This window comes from Pavona decussata, unplaced genomic scaffold, assembly GCF_977016875.1.
Source record: "Pavona decussata unplaced genomic scaffold, jaPavDecu1.1 SCAFFOLD_64, whole genome shotgun sequence".
NCBI classification, from domain to species: domain Eukaryota; kingdom Metazoa; phylum Cnidaria; class Anthozoa; order Scleractinia; family Agariciidae; genus Pavona; species Pavona decussata.
Genome location: NW_028145484.1, coordinates 5914416 through 5932196, shown reverse-complemented (window position 1 = coordinate 5932196; position 17781 = coordinate 5914416). Strand labels below are relative to the sequence as shown.

General features: G+C 37.6%; 3 protein-coding genes across 3 annotated transcripts in view; 1 reads left to right on the top strand and 2 right to left on the bottom strand.

The window, feature by feature from the left end:
• Window positions 1-34: 34 nt before the first annotated feature.
• On the bottom strand, window positions 35-4917 carry LOC146478752 (calcineurin B homologous protein 1-like). The gene is made up of 7 exons (XM_085112367.1): window positions 4764-4917; window positions 4567-4639; window positions 3478-3567; window positions 2713-2828; window positions 2127-2188; window positions 1496-1618; window positions 35-733 (listed from the first exon to the last, which is right to left on the bottom strand). The coding sequence occupies exons 1-7, from the start codon at window positions 4828-4830 to the stop codon at window positions 680-682; spliced, it is 585 nt and encodes a 194-aa protein (XP_084968493.1). The 5' UTR covers window positions 4831-4917; the 3' UTR covers window positions 35-679.
• A 170-nt stretch (window positions 4918-5087) lies between these two features.
• Window positions 5088-15713, top strand: LOC146478751 (arginase-1-like). Its single transcript, XM_085112364.1, has 12 exons — window positions 5088-5315; window positions 6303-6375; window positions 7177-7298; window positions 7464-7531; window positions 8142-8202; window positions 8842-8937; window positions 9461-9498; window positions 9748-9804; window positions 10120-10224; window positions 12228-12304; window positions 13171-13230; window positions 14021-15713. The coding sequence occupies exons 1-12, from the start codon at window positions 5199-5201 to the stop codon at window positions 14197-14199; spliced, it is 1053 nt and encodes a 350-aa protein (XP_084968490.1). The 5' UTR covers window positions 5088-5198; the 3' UTR covers window positions 14200-15713.
• Window positions 15714-15947: 234 nt separating this feature from the next.
• LOC146478748 (exosome complex component RRP46-like) overlaps window positions 15948-17781 on the bottom strand; it is a 30275-nt gene continuing 28441 nt past the window's right edge. Inside the window, exon 7 of the mRNA XM_085112365.1 lies at window positions 15948-16321. Coding sequence (XP_084968491.1) covers window positions 16289-16321 — 33 coding nt within the window. The 3' untranslated portion in view covers window positions 15948-16288. The remainder of the gene's footprint in view (window positions 16322-17781) is intronic.

Genomic DNA, 17781 nt, shown 5'->3' with positions numbered 1-17781 from the left:
CAAAAACAAGATACTCAAGACAAAGTGCAAACCGTACAATAACATAATCTACATTTTATTATTTTATTGTGTTGATCACAGTGATTGCTTTTACACATATGTACTACTGTATGTGATATGCTGCACGAGAATGCAGTTTTTTAACATACAAAATACTAAATATTTTTTTAAAGAACACAGCCTTTACTCACAGTAACTGATTGACAAAACTTTTGCAGCTCATTTTTGAAGCACAAAATTATTTGCTGTTATTTTGTCTATTACTTTAACCTAAACTAATGAAAATAAGAAGCTTTCATTTGTAAATCTTTAGGGCTGGTTTCTTATTTTGGTAACACTGATTATTAATAACATCAAAATCAATCCTGCTGTCTACAGAGGAAATAACTTTCAGGAAATATAAATATTAAACAGTCTCAATATTTTTACAGTTCTTTTTATCAAATGCTAAGGAATCTATGATTGACTATTAATCTTCAACATTCATTCAGCTGTTGTGTCTTGATCTATTGTAACCTAGGAAACTATGAAAGGAAAACCAGATCTGCAAATTTATAAAAGGGGCAATCAGTTATAAACCCATTCACTTTTGACACAATTTCAAACTGGAATGTTATATTTTCCTGTCTACGTGGCCCCAGCAAAACATTGCAGTTGAACTGTAACATCATCTGGGAACTCAAGCCAAAAATCTGATGCTCATTTTTGCATTCATATCTACATTTTCCAGCACCTAGGAAAAATATAATAATAATAATCAGCACTTTCTTTCTTACAAGACTTCTTGGAAGACTCTGCCTTACTTAAGAAAACTATAATAGCTTCTAGACTGAATTGTTGGAGGAAAACAGTTGACTGATGGTGGGATACACTATTGATAGTAGATCAGAAGTCAGAGTTGCTCATTAGCTGCAATTTGACAGTTTAGTTTGGAAGAATTTACATGGATAACATGACAAATACATTGCCTGATTTCTTACTGTGGGGGTCTGGGTACGAGTCTGCGTATTATGGGATATGGGACTCAACACCCACATAGCCAGAAAGAACACATTGAACTTTACAACATCCTTAAGTTTGGTGTTAATCAAGCGAATATTAGGCGAGATACGGCCATTCAAAACCTTACAAAATTTAGTAAGAAATGTATGGAACGCCGGACAAATTGTCCGTCACGTCCGGCGTTCCATACATTTCTTAGTAAAATTTGGAGTTTTTGAATGACTGTATCTTTCCTATCAGTGCCAACTGATCATCTTCAGTCATGAGGGGTAGATAATCATAGTAAATAGTCATAATTAACTTTCTAACAAATCTCTCAACTCCTTGTGAACCACATATGAAAGGTGACAAAATAACTAGTCTTGTCTTTAAAACATAAATGGATGAAGTTTTGATAAATAAATGTACTGTCACAAATAAAACAGCTGCAAAGATTATGAAATGTTACTTCTGCCTGAAGCAATACAAGAGATCATTTGATACTTGTACTTACTCTTTTCAATTCTTCAAATGAGATGACTCCGTCTTGGTCAACATCAGCATCGCTTATTGCACGATCGGCAATCCCACCCAGTTGTTCATCACTGATATTCATTCCTACCATCATGTGGAGGACCTTCAAACAATAATCGGATCAAGTCTTAAAGTGTGACCATTCAAGTGATACCTACTGAGCAGTACATTCCTGAAGTGCTGTTTATTATGCTGTACATTAGAAGTGGTTCTAACTTTTTAAGCCTGTGGACGAAGTCCTTAAATTAATATGGCCATTCAAATGAAACCTTGTGGTACTGTTTTATTATAATAACGCTGTTGAAGGTGGTTCTAACTTTTAAGTCTTTCAACTTCCTCACATGTGGCTAATCAAATGAAAGCTAATGAGCATTATGTTCTTGTGCTGTCATTTATTATGCTCTGCAAGATGTTTCATCCTTTGGACTCTTTGAAGGAAATCCCCAAGTGTGACCATTCAAATGAAAGTTAACGGGAGTATATTTTCCTCTGGTACTATAATGCTTCTGTTTATCTTGGGCACACTTGTGTCAACAGGATTAAGCTATTGTAAACATTGTATCACAGATAACTACCAGATAACCATTTCATGAATCATGTTAATATTATACCTGCATCAGGTCATCCTTGGATATTTTTCCATCATTGTCCAAATCATAGATTTTAAAGGCAACTGCAAATTAATAAATATCACCATTTGTCACCTGATTTGATTGAAAATCTCAACTGTAACCTTGATGTTGTACTTTACTACATAAACTTAAAATTGGCAACCACAACACGATCAGGCTTCTTTAAAACTACCAGTATCTGTTGGCTTTGGTGGAAAAAAGTAAGGAAATGCCACTTTGGCTAAAGTGTGAAGGCCAAACTTCTCCAATTTAGCCCTAATTTTCAATGCAGACTAGTTATCTAAAGTTGTTTGAGACTTAAAATTTCGATTCAAAGACAAAAGTGGCACTTCCATCCTTTTTTCACAAGGCCATTCAACTTAATTAAAAAAAAAATACAAAATATTTTTCTGATTTCTACAGAGTGAGTAAGAGAAATACATTCAAGTAAAAGTTTCAGAGAGCAAGAAACTGTGTTGAAAGCGTGAGCCACAGGCAGGTCTTTTCACCACTGCCTTGATTTTCCCTTATTTCTATGAGTGTTTTATTCCACAGAAGTATGAAAAAGGTCCCTTTTAATACTTACATTGCAGCTTCTTCTCTCTGGTGTTTAAGGGATTTTCTGTTGAAGCATCATAAGGTCTAAAATGAGCTAAGGTTTTCACAAAATGCCTGAAGTTGCATGTTTCTTCACCTCTCTCCCTAAAAACACAACAAAAATGACAATGATTAATGATACAATCTTACAGCTGTTTTCACCCTTCTTTGCCCTTTAATAGCAGCTATCAGCCAAATACATTATTTTGGCAAAAATAAAGGTCAGGAAAGGCTTTTGTCCATTGGGTGACAGGTAACCCAGGATGCCCAAGAAAATGGGCACAGGACCCTAATGCTTGTTTTGCCTGGGTTACTAGCTTCTCAACTTTGAGCTTCCATTAATTATGCTTAGGTAACAGCATTATGTGTTAACTCAAGACTCCTGAAGGCTCCATTTCTTTAGGATAGCTGTCGAATACGTTTACAGCAAGAACGCAAAAACCAGTCCATATTTAATTAATTTGCAAACTTTCTTGGGGCATTACATAGTCAAACAACATACTTGATAAATGACAACTTACGGTACTACATTTTCACATTTGGAAAGCGAAATCATGGCAGAACAAGAGAGACCTGACGCAGAACCGCAGGGAAAGAAAGGACAGCCTTCGCTTTTGCAACTTAGAGTGAAGCAACAGTGGTTGCACGGGACCGTGTGACATGATGAAGAAGACTTTCCGGCCCATTTCCCCCTTGGGGTCAAGGAAATAAGTAGGTGACTACATTTTCACATAGTACTGACAGTTTGACTTACTGGCTGTCTTCATTCATGAAGAAGGCATCTATGATTCTTTCACCAATTGGATTGATGGCCAGCTCTGGTATACGAATAAAATCTTCACGGCTGTTAGGAGAGTTAACAAATTAAAAACTGCAAATCATACATGAACTTCTCATGTTATGCTACATTTAGGGCCCAGCTGTTCAAAGCCCGATTAAGCTAATCCTGGGTTAACGCAAATTTTGACCCGAGTTTAATTGCTAATCAATAAAGATTCTTCCAAAAGATTTTTGGCCCTCAGTTTTTACTTAGACTATTCTTTACCTTTAGCTCGAAATTAGCCTTTCAAACCATTTTTAACGAGCGCGATGAAAACCTCAGTTAACTTTTAATCATGGATTAGCATTAATCGGCTTTCGAACAAACGGGCCCTGGGTCCAGTTGTTCAAAGGCCGGATAACTTTATCCAGTGGATAAGTCGCTATCCGTCAGTTCCAATCTGTGCAAAGATTTCAGTATTTCCTCTTGTGCAAGCGAATATGCACACTCTTACCACAGTTAAGTTTGGGAGTGTACGAAAACCTTGGAAAAGGTTTTACGTGAAGTATATTTTAGACCCTGAATAGTGCCTTATCCAGCGGATAAAGTTATCCGGCCTTTGAACAACTGGGGCCTGATCTATAAACTCGGCTAAATGTAATTTAGGCTAAGTTAGACTCCAATAGTGGTCTACAACAGTTGGGGTGACATGCGCATTTTTTGAACTACCAATGAGATTGCAAGTTTGGAAAGACTGGAATCAAGTCTTTCCGTTTGAAACAGAAAGTTTCCTGAATTTCCAACCAATAATTTTGGTTAGCATTAATCAGCTTTCAAACAACCAGTCTCAGCAGTATACTCCAAGCCTAGGAAGTATGATTGTGTTTCTTCATAATTTTTTCAAATTTATTTGAACTTTGGACCAATCAGAGACATTCAAATGTGATAGTCAGATGAATACCAATTTCTAATTCGCATCAGTCACTCTAATAATTATTTTACAACAACTGTCTGTTTAAAAGAAGGTAATCAACATGCATATAAGTAAATTAAGCTTATTATAGCTTGACAATATCGACAGACCTCAATGTGCCCGTTGTAGCTTTATCAAGACTTGAAAATCGGCAGTAAAGTCTTCTAATTTGATCAGGCGAAACTGAGGCAAAAACAATGATGATTTAGTGAAGTAAACTTCAGAGAAGAAACATCAAATAAATGAAATAAAAGTCACCCGCCGCCGCGGTGGGCCGGCAAAGTATCAAAGTTCATGATCAACTTACAGCCGGTTTCATTTTGTAGTTCTTCTATATCTTCCTCTTGTAAAAGTGTAGAAGACTTCAGACCCATATTTAGTCCCTGATTTGCAAAACTGAGAGCAGTCGGGTAGATTTTACAAGTAAAACATTCTAAACAAAATGGCGATAAGACTTCAATACAAGACAAAGAAAGAAAGGCCCTGGGAACTGGGGTCGTAGGTTTAATGTATGCTAATTTAAAAGCTGCTGGCTAAGCAATATATGCTAATTATATTCGTGATATCTTGAAACCTACCTAATTAGCATATATTACTCAGCTATTGGAGCACCGTATCCCCTCCCTCGCCACTCCCCCATAAGAGAACCAATGATCAGGAAGTAGGAGATGGTGGTTTAACATGAAGTACTTACCAGAAATTAGATTTCCCTCCAAATCAAGTTTGTTCAGTTTAGCGCATCATGAGTTCTTCAAGGTTACTACATTGGTTAAGAGCCCCTACTCAAATCGCCCGATTGTTTCACTCAGGAAAACAGAAAGAGTTGTTCTTAATCGGAGTTCCATTTTCAGGGGGACAGGTAAGTGCCTATATTCCGATGCAACTCTTTCGTAAGTTGCGTAAGATAAGATAGCCCTGTCGTCGTTTCAACGTTGGTAACGAAAATCCATGAGCAGTGCCAGAAAGAGTACCTTGAAGTTAATAACATGGCCAAGTTTAAGAGTCACAGCTTTGAAAATAGCAAAGATATACTTCAATGGTGCAGTTGTGAATTACAGACAAGCTTACGTCCAGAAGGCGAAAGATTGGCCGCTTCCACGAGACTACTGTAGGTCATTTAGGTATTAGGTGTTCCCTACAGCAGTATCGATTAAATTTCGTTACAAAGCTTTTATGGTCAGAACCTAACCTTAATGTTTTTTCTATTTGATCGTAGCGAACTGAAGGATTTTTTAAACGTCCAATGGCCTGCGGTTTTTTTTTTTATTATTATTTTCTTTGTTTATATGCCATGAACTGTAATAAATAAATAAACATTTTCACTTTACTACACTAGACCTGCTTGGCGCCCATTTTTAAGTGAATTGATCAGAATTCCACAGCAAACTTACGGAGAAAACCAATTTTTACCTGCATTGCATAGTTCAATAACGTCACATACAGCCAAAAGAGGGTGTTAATGGCTGCCATACTAATAAAAATTATTTGCATAAAACAAGATTTTTTCCCTAAGGAAAACCATTTTATTGATTTTTTTGTGCCTCCAATGTGGCCATAGTGAACGTGCCCTATTTTTCTCCCAAAGTGGACACTGCTGTTGGCCAGGCACTTCTGCATACATGGCTGGCAGGTACTGGACGGTGGAATTTGACATTTTTATGTCGAACAAAACCCTCATTAGTCTAGCACTTCTCTAGTGGTATATATAACAATAGACACTTTTTTAAGAAAAATGCTGGTTAAAACTAACCCTCAATTAAGGTGGATATAGTCCAGAAAGGCGAATCCTTTTTATGACCTTTCTTGGTGTAAATTGCCTGTTTAAGCAATGTTTTGTTCTTTCTAGCCAAGAAAAGGTGTTGAAGAAGGGCCAACCCAGTTGAGGAAATATGGGGTAGTCAATAGCATAAACAAATTAGGTATGTAAACAATCTTTTTTACTCTTGCAAGCCAATCATGGGGTACCCTGCTAGCAGAGCATTTCTTTCTGGCAAACCTTTCGTTCACATCTCTGGTATTTCGCGTAAACAAGCTAACTATACAAAATGCCAGAGACACGAATGACTCTGTACAATAATAGGGGTATAGAATGGTAAAATCCGACACCTGCCGAGACGCCGAGACCTTCATTTAAAATCCGAGACCGAGACTTAGCTACTTTTTCTAAATCCGAGCCCGAGACGTCGCAATGCAAAACGTGTTTTTTATTAACACTGCCGAAAAGCATAGTACGGCAATTTACAAGCAGAATTTATCCAAGCTTACATGTTTCACAGAAACTGCAGAAGCGATTGCGATATTGAGCCGTTTTTCAAGATTATTGTTTGTTGTCAGTTTAGGATGGTTAATTCAGACCTCGCTTGGTTTGTGAGACTCGGAGATTCAAATTTGAAAATGCGAGATTCCGAGACCCATTTTATATTTTTGACCTCGAGATTCCGAGACTCCAGTTTGAGACGCTGAGATTTCAAGACCCGCCGAAAATTTGCCGAGACCCATTATTTTTCAAGGACCATTCTATACCCCTAATAATTATGCTAAAAGACTTGCCAGAAAGAAACACTCTGTTAGCAGGGTTGAGTAGAATAATACTTGGAGAGTTTAAGCAGAAATGTGTACATACATTGTATAAGTCACCTCAAACAGTCCTACATACTTATGACATATGACTCCTGCGTTCAAACCATGTACAGTTTTTATTGTTGTTTTTAATTTCATAGGATACAAAATATCAGATTTTGGAGAATTAAAAATACCCCCGACTGACTCTGAAAACCATAACTATATTACAAGTGACACTTCGGTGAAAAATTCATTGGAATGTGGCTTAGTAGCACAGAAGGTAAGGTTTTTTGTTTTTCATCACAATTTGTTAAGAACATATTTTTATTCTGTACGCATTAAACGTTAACAGCCACTGGATATTTATATTTTATGATCTGATTGTTTGATAAGAGTCTGACATTCATTGAGTAAGTGATGCATGTGACTGTCCTTTTCCTTGTAGCTCTCACAAGAAATCACAAAAGCAACAAGGGAAGGAAAAATCTCACTTACATTAGGAGGGGATCACAGGTAATTATCAAAGATTAATGCAGCATTTTCTATTACCTCTGTAATTTTAATTAACATAAGCACCATTCAAACTCTGTTTTTCCAAGACATCACTCGGCTAAAACTGACTATAAACACCCCCCTCCCTAAGCCTGAAAACAAATGTGCAGATGCAGAAACTAATAATCCCCCCCCCCCACCTCACGCACAAACACACCCCCCAAGTAGGGATTTTATCCAAGAGCCCCAACCCTCTGGAAGTTCCAAGTTTATTGTTTGGGCTTCGATACCTCCCTCCCCCACCCCTTGGAATTTACAATTTCTTCTGTGGTGATGGGAGGAGTGTATATTTTCTGCAACTAAAAAACCCCACCACAAGAGAAATTTTAGAAATTGCTATTACCAATAGTACAGCACCCCCAAAATCATATCCTTCCATATTTACACCTTTTAGTACACCCTACCTGCCACCCCTCCCCCCCTCCATTTTGGGAACTGAATCAACCTCTGAGTTGTTGTTCATTGCCTATTGGCAGGAAGACAGCTGTTGATCATGCTTGTGACTTGAATCCTCTTGGAGTGTTATTAGCTATGGAATGATGGTTATTATGCACACATTTTTCTTTATCAGCATTGCAGTTGGGACAGTATTTGGTCATGCGTCTGTTAGAAAAAACACTTGTCTATTGTGGGTATGTATACTTTAATTACTGCATTTGTGTAAACAAAGGCAAGTGGTATTAAACCCTCTCACTAATAAATCAGCATCTATGTAACAATCTCTTCTTCTAGTTTGCCACATGATCTGCAAATTAAGATACATTTGAATTGTACCATAATTAGAAGTTAACTGAAAGATGAAAGCAAGCAAGGAAACTTTACATTTTGATATATATCTGGAGATGGTCGAGGCAGTTTAGTGAGCAAATTTTCCTTCAATATTTTTCCTTGGAAAAGAAAACCCACTCAACCAAAATTGATGGAATTTCATTTTAATGAGAGGATACATCTTGATATTGCTTTAAATAATTATAGCTACTGCTAGTAAAACCCTCTGAAACAAATCTGGAAAGTGAAATATTTAGAGTAGCTCAAAGCAAAAATATAGAAAATATCCATCCGCCCTACCTCCCTCCCTCCAGCAGAGGCAATTGGAAATTCCAGTGGGGTAGGTCTACAAAAGCCAAAAAAATCAAAGGAAAGATAATATAAAGCTAAATTGGAATTTCCATGGGGGTGGGGGTGGGTCAGGGTGTCTTAGAGAAAATCCCTTCCATGTAGGAAGTATGGATATTTGCTGGTACTACACTTGATGTATGTACCTGTTTCAGATTGATGCCCACATGGATATCAACACACCATCAACCACTAATACTGGTAATCTTCATGGAATGCCTCTTTCAATGTTAATCAGAGGTGTACCAGAGGTATGATATACAGGCCTAAAGCCTAATCATAAACAAATTCTCCCAACTAGAACTAAAATAAATATATCAACAGCAACGAGGAGAAGATACATGTTGATTTAGTGGCTGGGTTAAGGTCAGCACACTCACTAATTTATGAATTCCATTTTTATAAGTCTATTTTTTTGGGTGGGTTATAGATTTGAGAAATCAAAACCATTTTAGAACATTAAGTTGTAGTATATATCTTATTGATAACAGGCCCATTTTTTCAAATATTAGGGTTTGGTAGGCAAATGGGCAGTTTGCATTCGTTATTTTTTGAAACTATATATTGATATCAGGACTATTATAAGCTTGGGAGTGATGTTAAAGAAAGTGCTATTTTTTGTTGGCGTATTAAGGGTAGGAGGCTACCGTTGTAAAAGGGTCAATTTTCAGGTTAATTTAAAGGCAAAAGATACACTCTTTGGTAATGGCTTGCCCAGAAACCTTTAAAAAAAATTATATATTTTATTATAATTTCTTTGAAATTAATTTTCAGTTCCCTGCACTTCCTGGATATGAATGGTGCTCACAATGGTTAGTTAGAAGTTCATTCATTTCAGTTCATCAAATTATTAACCTTTTAATTAAGAAATGAAGCCAGACAAATCATGACTTTTTAGCATTTTGTTTGACTGGTGATAAACGATGGTAAAGACAAGGCCTGGATAGGCCATTATTAAGCAGCTGAAAGTTACCATTTACACAACACTATTCTGTTAATGGTAATATTACCAGTAGCCAGAGTTATGATAACTGACTTATTTTCTCTATGTTTGTTCATAGTTTGTCTCCACAAGATGTAGCATACATTGGACTTAGAGATATTGATCCGGGAGAAAGGTATTACGATAATTGTAATATTCAAGATAAATATTAGAAGCTACCTAACTGTATATAATACCAGAAAACTTAAATTGTTCGTAATCCACAGTAGTAGTAGTAGTAGTAGTAGTAGTAGTAGTAGTAGTAGTAGTAGTAGTAGTAGTAGTAGTAGTAGTAGTAGTAGTAGTGGTAGTGGTGGTGGTGGTGGTGGTGGTAAAATATTATGATTGTTGTCTTGTTGGACAGTTTGATTGGTTGCTCTACAGAGGTGTGTGATTGCTCACAAACACTTTTTTTGTTTGTAAAATAAACTTTCACTGTGACTCTGTACAGGGAGATATGTGAAAAGCTTGGAATTGCAGCATACGCCATTGATGACATAGACAAAGAGGGAATCGGAGAAGTAATCCAAAAGGCTCTTCACAGAATAAACCCCAAGTAAGTGATTTGTCAGAAATTAATTCCATATGCATTATTTTCTTACATTTTATGATGGTATTAGGATATTGTCACTACCCTATGTTCTGCCACACATATGCAAACAAAGAGAGATTAGGATGTTGTCACTGGCAGTATTCTCCGACTTCCCCTTTCCTCCTTCTTTTCTTTGTTCTTCCCTTACTTCCTCCCTCCCTCCCTCCCTCCCTTCCTTCCTTCCTTCTTTCCTCTATCCCTCCTTCCCCCTTCCTTCCTCACTCCTTTCCTTCCTCCCTCCCTCCCTCCCTTCCTTCCTTCTTTCCTCTATCCCTCCTTCCGGCCCTTCCTTCCTCACTCCATTCCTTCTTTCCTTCCTCCCTTTTTTCCTTCATCCCTTCCTTTTTTTCTTCCTCCCTTCTTTCCTCCCTCTCTCCCATCTTTCCTTCCTTCCTTCCTCCCTCCTACCCTTCCTTCCTCCCTTCCTTCATTTCTTCCTCACTTCCTTCCTCCTTTCCTCCCTCCCTCCCTTCCTTCCTCCTTTCCTCCCTCCCACCCTTCCCCCCTTTCTCCTTCCTCCCTCCCTTCCTTCCTTCCTCCCTCCCCTCATTCCTTTCTTCCTCCCTCCCTCCCACCCTTCCTTCCTTGCTTCATTCCTTCCTCCCTCCTTCCCACCCTTCCTTCCTTCCTTCTTCCCTTCCTTCATTCCCTTCTCCCTCCCTCCCTTCCTTCCTCCTTTCCTTCCTCCCTCCTTCCTTCCCACCCTTCCTTTCTCCTTTCCTCCCACCCTTTTTTCCTTCCTTCATTCCCTTCTCCCTCCCTCCCTCCCTTCCTTCCTCCCTCCCTCCCTCCTTCCCACCCTTCCTTTCTCCTTTCCTTCCTCCCTCCCTTCCTTTCTCCTTTCCTCCCACCCTTCCTTTCTTCCTTCTTCCCTTCCTTCATTCCCTTCTCCCTCCCTCTCTTCCTTCTTCCTTTCCTCCCTCCCTCCTTCCCACCCTTTCTTTCTCCTTTCCTCCCACCCTTCCTTCCTCATTCCTTTCCTTCATTCCCTTCTCCCTCCCTTCCTCCCTTCTTCCTTTCCTCCCTCCCTCTGTCCCACTCTTCCTTTCTCCTTTCCTCCCACCCTTCTTTCTTTCCTCTCTCCTTTCCTCCCACCCTTCCTTCCTTTCTTCCTTCCTTCCTTCGTCTCTTCCTTCATTCCCTTCTCCCTCCCTCCCTTCCTCCCTCCCTCCCCCTTCCTTTCTTCTTTCCTCCCACCCTTCTTTCCTTCCTCTCTCTCTCCCTTCCTTCTTCCTTTCCTCCCTCTTTCCTTCCTTCCCACCCTTCCTTTCTCCCTTCCTTCCACCCTTCTTTCCTTCTTCCCTTCCTTCATTCCCTTCTCCCTTCCTTCATTCCTTCCTCCTTTCCTCCCTCCCTCCTTCCTACCCTTCCTCTCTCCTTTCCTCCCTCCCTCCTTCCTACCCTTCCTCTCTCCTTTCCTCCCTCCCTCCTTCCTTCCCACCCTTCTTTTCTCCTTTCCTCCCACCCTTCTTTCCTTTCTCTCTCCCTCCCTTCATTTCTCCTTTCCTTCCTTCTTCCCTTCCTTTATTCCCTTCTTCCTCCCTCCCTCCTTCCCACCCTTCCTTTCTCCTTTCTTCCCTCCCTTCCTTTCTCCTTTTCTCCTACCCTTCCTTCCTTCCTTCCTTCCTTCTTCCCTTCCTTCATTCCCTACTCCCTTCCTTCCATGCAACACTTTTTTTAAATTTTAACATGTAATATTTTTTCTTGTTTTCATGTTTCAGCAACTGCTCTGTTTCTCTCACACAGTCACACATTCTTTTATTATTCTCGTTACTATAAAGTTAATTTGCATTTCTAATTAGTGTCCTTTATTTATTTCAAATTCAATTCTGTAACTTGTTCAGAACTGACGATGGCTGTTGTAGCTGCTGCCAAAACTTGTTTTCAAAATTAAAAAGTGGTGTTTTTCTTAAAAATTATAGTTAACAATCACTGATTAAAGTTGATTTCCTTTGATATTATTGCAGCGATGATCGTCCAATTCATGTCAGTTATGATATAGATTCACTAGATCCTAAAGAAACTCCTAGCACAGGGACACCAGGTAAAAGTGACCAGCATCTAATTTCTCCTTTCAAAATCACTACTTAATCAAACATACAGGTTATGTGAATAAAGAAAGTGATCATCAAAGAAATACAAAGAGTAGTAGGCAATAGGCAGAAAGAGCTAGGGAAACAGCTCATAACAAGTTTGTTCGAAGAGGACCCTCTTTGTCTGGGGTAGGGGCTATCAAAGACACCACCTATCTCATCAACAAGATTTTATTGGCTTTTAAATTTGAGTTAACACAAATATTCAGCTAGCAAGAGTTAGCATTGCTAGATAAACAAGAAAAGTCAGGTTTGAATCTCATTGTCATTTTTGACTGCTGGACAGAGGGTGACTATGCAGTAAAAATACTGCCTTTTGAGGTTGAGGAATGGGGTGCAGGCAGAGACCACCATCTATTTTGTGGTTTGATGGGTCCTGTTCGAGTATAGTAGTTTCAACAACTTCCCTAATTTGAAAGAAGTCTAGAGGAAAATTAGCATAAATTAACTAAGCTAGAAATCATTGTAGGCAGCAACAATTTATTGATGGTTACTGGTACATTTTGAGAGGGCTGGAAATATATGAGCAATAAAAAAATTCTGCAGACAATTATGGTAACAAATACATGTTGATACTGGAGCCACCTTGGTTAAGTGTAAGGGTCAGCAATATTCTGCAAATGTTGGAAGAAGCACAGCCAAGCATTTGGTTGCAATTAACCGTTGTGTTCCTAGCCTCTTCTTGCCCAACCAGTCAACATGATGTCAGAAGAATCCAAACTCTTGCATTTATTTAGAATAGTGTGGAGAGTATGCATAATGTTTGATATTGGAGCTCAAAGGTTATGAAAAGTTGATTGATGATTTTTTTTTTCAGTAAGAGGAGGTCTGACTATGGATGAAGGAGTTTACATTGCTCAGATTGTTGCTCAAACAGGTTTGATTTTGTCATCAATCTCCATGAAAGTTTGTGGATTAGATAACTACTCTATCTGCTCTAATAATAATAATAATAATAATAATAATAATGATAATAATAATAATAATAATAATAATAATAATAATTTAACTATAAAAAATTGCGATAATGTTGAAAACTTTAAAAAATTTTGAAACTATCTTGGTTTAAAAGTTTAAAAAGCGATGACATTTTGACGTTTGCAAGTCAGTGATGAGCGAAATGAAAATGAATATAAATGTAACATAATTCCTGAGAGACAAATAAAAGCAAAAATATGTGATCTTATTGAAGTATTCGCACGCAGCAGGTCGAGTCATGTAAAGAGTTTGGCGCGAATAGAGTCTTTCTGAGTATTTAACTCAGGGTTCAATTCCTTAATGAACAACATCTCAAAGATCAGGCAGTCAAACTTTGATCTACATTTCTTTAGAACAGAGAATTGCTTGTCCGCTAAATCAGCCTTCGATAGACCGTGTTGCTCAAGGTGCCTCCCGATTGCAGAATATTTGTGTTCATTAATGCGCTGGTGTAAATGACGAGTGGTGTACCCGACACAATCTGCGTCACACAATAATAGTAATAATAATAATAATAATAATAATAATAATAGCTTTTTTGAAGTGTCAAAGTATTTTAGTCCTGTGGACTAATTGGGGACACAAATCAAAAGGAACTCTAATAATAGATAAAACTAATAAAACATTGAATAAATTCCTGCAGAGTGGTCTAATAATTTTATTATAACTCAAGATGGTATTTTTTTCAGGCTGCCTCTCTGCAGTAGACATTGTGGAATTTAACCCAGCAATTGGAACTGATGAAGAAGTGTCAAGAACTGCTCTGAATACAATGAAACTCATTGAAATCTTACTTGGAGGGGAAAGTCACTTGAAGGAAGCCCCACTGCCTCCTGTTGATGAGAACAAAGCCAATAAAGGTGTTTAACTGATCTGAGGGGAGGGGTTGGGGTAGGGTGAGTGCTGAATTGCATCTACAAAAATCTCATTGGTAACAATAATCACATTGAGGCTTACAAAAGTCACCAATGAAGGTAGTTGCTCCAATCACAAGACACTATGTTTTTATTATAAATGCTCGCACATGGCCTGGCCACATTCTTGATTACTCAGTAGTGTTTCTCGGGAGGAATCTAGACAGCCATCCACGGTGTAATATCAGTTTTGTGCACTGTAAAAATAAGTGTGACTTAAAATTTCACAAAACTTGTTGATACAATAATTTATGGTTAGGATTGGCAAGGGCTTTTTTAACAAGGAAAGCAATCAAAGCTTAACTGGGGTATGGCCTAAGTATGAGCATTACTGGTACATAATTTTAGTTGTGAAGAATACAATATTATTACAACAATATTATTATAAACTACTATTTATTCAATATTCTAAAGTGTTTACGTTGAAACATTTAAGTGATAACTGAGTCGTTAACCAGTGGGTTAATTAGTTTTGTAACCTATTTATTTTATTAATGATAAATATATTTTTACTCTCTGGCACTAGCATTTTAAAAAACACCTGGTTAAAATTTTAATGTCCTCAAATGATAAGTTAATTAACATACTACCTACTCTGTTAATAGTGATTTTAAAAACAAAATGTGTTGTCTCAACAATGAACTGTAAATGACCATTAGCTAGTTGCACTGGAACTCAAATAATATGTAAGGAACAGAGTTTTGGGGAATTTAGTTCACAATCTAAAAATATGGGGTTAAAACGCCTCAGATGTAATATTATTTTTTGTGACTTTTGACGGTAGTCTGTTGTGTTGTATCTATACTGCACCTGCCCTTGAACATATTCACAAAAGGTATAAATTAAATAAACATTGAAATATTTAAATTGGTCAATTACACTGAGGTTTCATGAGAAATCACAGTTTACAGTTACTCTTGGCTTATTAACAAAATAGCAAAATGCCTGACCACCACAAATGTAGGGTTTAAGGTTTCAATAAATTGAACCCTGGGTTAGGGCGATTTTACATTAATCAGCATTGAAATTAAGTGTACGTGAAGTTGGTGCCAGTACTAGACCCAGATAGGCAAAGAAAACAATTTATTGATTTGGAAAATAATTTGGGGTATTAAATCCCTTCAAAGTTTATTTATCTCTGTGAAATTCTGTTTATGAAAGTCAAGAAAGTATTACTCAATATCATCTTGATCAGGAAAGACCTCATTTACATTTATTTTCATTTACTTTGTTATGACATCAAGGTGTTGTATAGTTTATTTAATGGCATACGTCAAGTCACTAACTCACACCTCTTAGTGGACTTGTTTTTGCAGCTCTATTTTATTAGAACAATAATACATTTTAATACAGTTTTATGCTTTCCTGGAAAATTCAAGATATGCTATACAATGAGGTACTATTATTCTAAAACTATTGCTGTAAAATTTACATTGTACAAATGTACTTAAATAAAGTGGGTTTTTTTTTTTTAACTAAACAGGCCAAGTACATACTATGTTTTGTCACTGATGCTATCTATGTGTTACTCTATGCACTCAAAACATCACTTCTAGACTGTGAGCGGTCGTCCTTGTTCCTCAGAGCCAAGCGGGGAGTGCGAAAAGTTATGACACAAAAGAAAAATATGAGACTGCTTGCAGTCTACCTTACTTCCTAACTTTAACTTGGTATGTAACACATTCATATGGTGATACACCAGTCAATGTAAAATTTCTGTGTTTTTATTGACCCAGAGCATAATTATAAACAGTCGACAACATGGAAGTTCTCCACAAAACATGAAATCATTTTTGCAATTACTTAACCTAAAACATTATTCAAGTCATTGAGTCTAACTGTACATAAAACTAACTGGTCTGTTAGGTTTGGTCTACCAATTCATTAGGCCAGCCTGTCTGACGGCAGGGAGAATTCTCCCCCGTTGAGTACTGCATCATTGGCCAACACTGGTTTGTTCGCCGGACAAGAAAATGTACTGCTCCTCAGTTTGGAATGTCTAAATCCTCTCCATTTATTCCACACAACTGCTTGATTAAATCATTATGCAATGTTTATATCCATGAACTTTGCATCCTGGTTATTAAAGTAAAAATATGAAAAGTAATAATTAGTACAGTATATTATTTAAAACAAATTTTCATAACATTCAAACTTCAGTAATTTTTTATTTTATTTTTTGTCACCCTTGATTTGTCACATCAGTAGTATAAGGGTGTACACAAACACAGATTGCCTCACTTTCACGTAAACTAATAAGATAGTTTTGTTGTTGTATCTGTTTGGAAGAATATGCTGCAGTACCTTGTTTTACATATTCTACATAGTTTTACTTTTCCTCTAAAGATGTACAGTTTAAGTATTCAGTCAACCCAGCTGTATTTAGCACTTCACTGCTGAGTGGGTCGAAGACCCAACCATGCCTTCGTCCCGTTATTTGGTTTGCAAATAGACGCCCGGGTCATTTCCACATTAAATAGCCTTTTACGCAGTGGGAAGGAGTTAAAAACTACTGCATGGGAGGGAACTCATTCAAAGGTCTACGTATTAAATACATCAACACGAATGAAGATAAGTTCAGGTTCAAGTTATAAAAAGGGCGCTCCGAACGATTGGACCCTAGTGTACATCCGCTATTTAAACGAGCGAATTCTTATCTTTGAATAAGTCTCAGCACAAACTCCAAGCAACCACTGACACTAAATAATGAATAGTTGCGGAACTTCGTTCTTAGTAATATCGTGAGGGTTTTTCCTGTGTGTCACCACATGAACGTTGTAATATGAAAACAACACAGATCCACAGACACTGAGGGTGGTCTGTTCTGAAATATTTCTTCTTTGAAACACTTCTTTCTCGCACCAGGAATAAACTCTAAATTGGTCTCAAATGAACAGGAAGTTCTGTAAGTTCAATGATCGCGAGGTCAGGGAGTGCACAGACACGCAAGAGTGAAGCCATATGCAAGTTCACTGAAGTTCCAACCTTTAGCTGCTGAAGCAAAAAGCAACAATTTATTCTATGTGGTTATTTGCGATTCGGCACGATTTGATTTGCACTTAACTACGGTTCCATATTATAACTAGAAAGCGATTTAGAAAAACTTTATCCAGTCATAAAAGAGGCAATGCCATATCGTGGGCATTTTTCCGCTTTATGGTTGATAAAAGCATACTAAATTAATACCTCATTACCTTTCTTATCATAAAATTCTTCTCGGTTAGAAAGAAGAAAGAGATCAAGTGAAGTTTCAAAGAAAAAAAAGAGCTCCAACATTTATCTGCGGCACATTCGACCTAGAATTAGAATTCTCGAACCATACAGAAACACAGAGCATAATCTTAAAAGCCCTACACAGCGTGACAAAGGCCAACTTGGATTTGGCGACCCCTTTTAACAACCACTAAATGTTGTCACATTGCTGCATGAATTCATCCTGCCATTCATACTGCGTAAAAGAGAACTGTGTAATTCCTCACGCTGGGTTGTTTTTAAGAGAATCTCAACTGAAACCCGATACCATCCATCAAGAGGTA

Bases quoted from the DNA above. Each gene is read 5' to 3' on its own strand.
- LOC146478752 (XM_085112367.1), bottom strand. From the start codon at position 4,830: ATGGGTCTGAAGTCTTCTACACTTTTACAAGAGGAAGATATAGAAGAA. The intron at 1,619-2,126 runs GTATAATATTAA...TATTGTTTGAAG, and splicing joins CCAAGGATGACCTGATGCAG to GTCCTCCACATGATGGTAGG. The intron at 734-1,495 runs GTAAGTACAAGT...TATTTTTCCTAG, and splicing joins CATTTGAAGAATTGAAAAGA to GTGCTGGAAAATGTAGATAT.
- LOC146478751 (XM_085112364.1), top strand. From the start codon at position 5,199: ATGAGTTCTTCAAGGTTACTACATTGGTTAAGAGCCCCTACTCAAATC. The intron at 5,316-6,302 runs GTAAGTGCCTAT...TGTTCTTTCTAG, and splicing joins TTCCATTTTCAGGGGGACAG to CCAAGAAAAGGTGTTGAAGA. The intron at 7,299-7,463 runs GTAAGGTTTTTT...TTTTCCTTGTAG, and splicing joins GTGGCTTAGTAGCACAGAAG to CTCTCACAAGAAATCACAAA.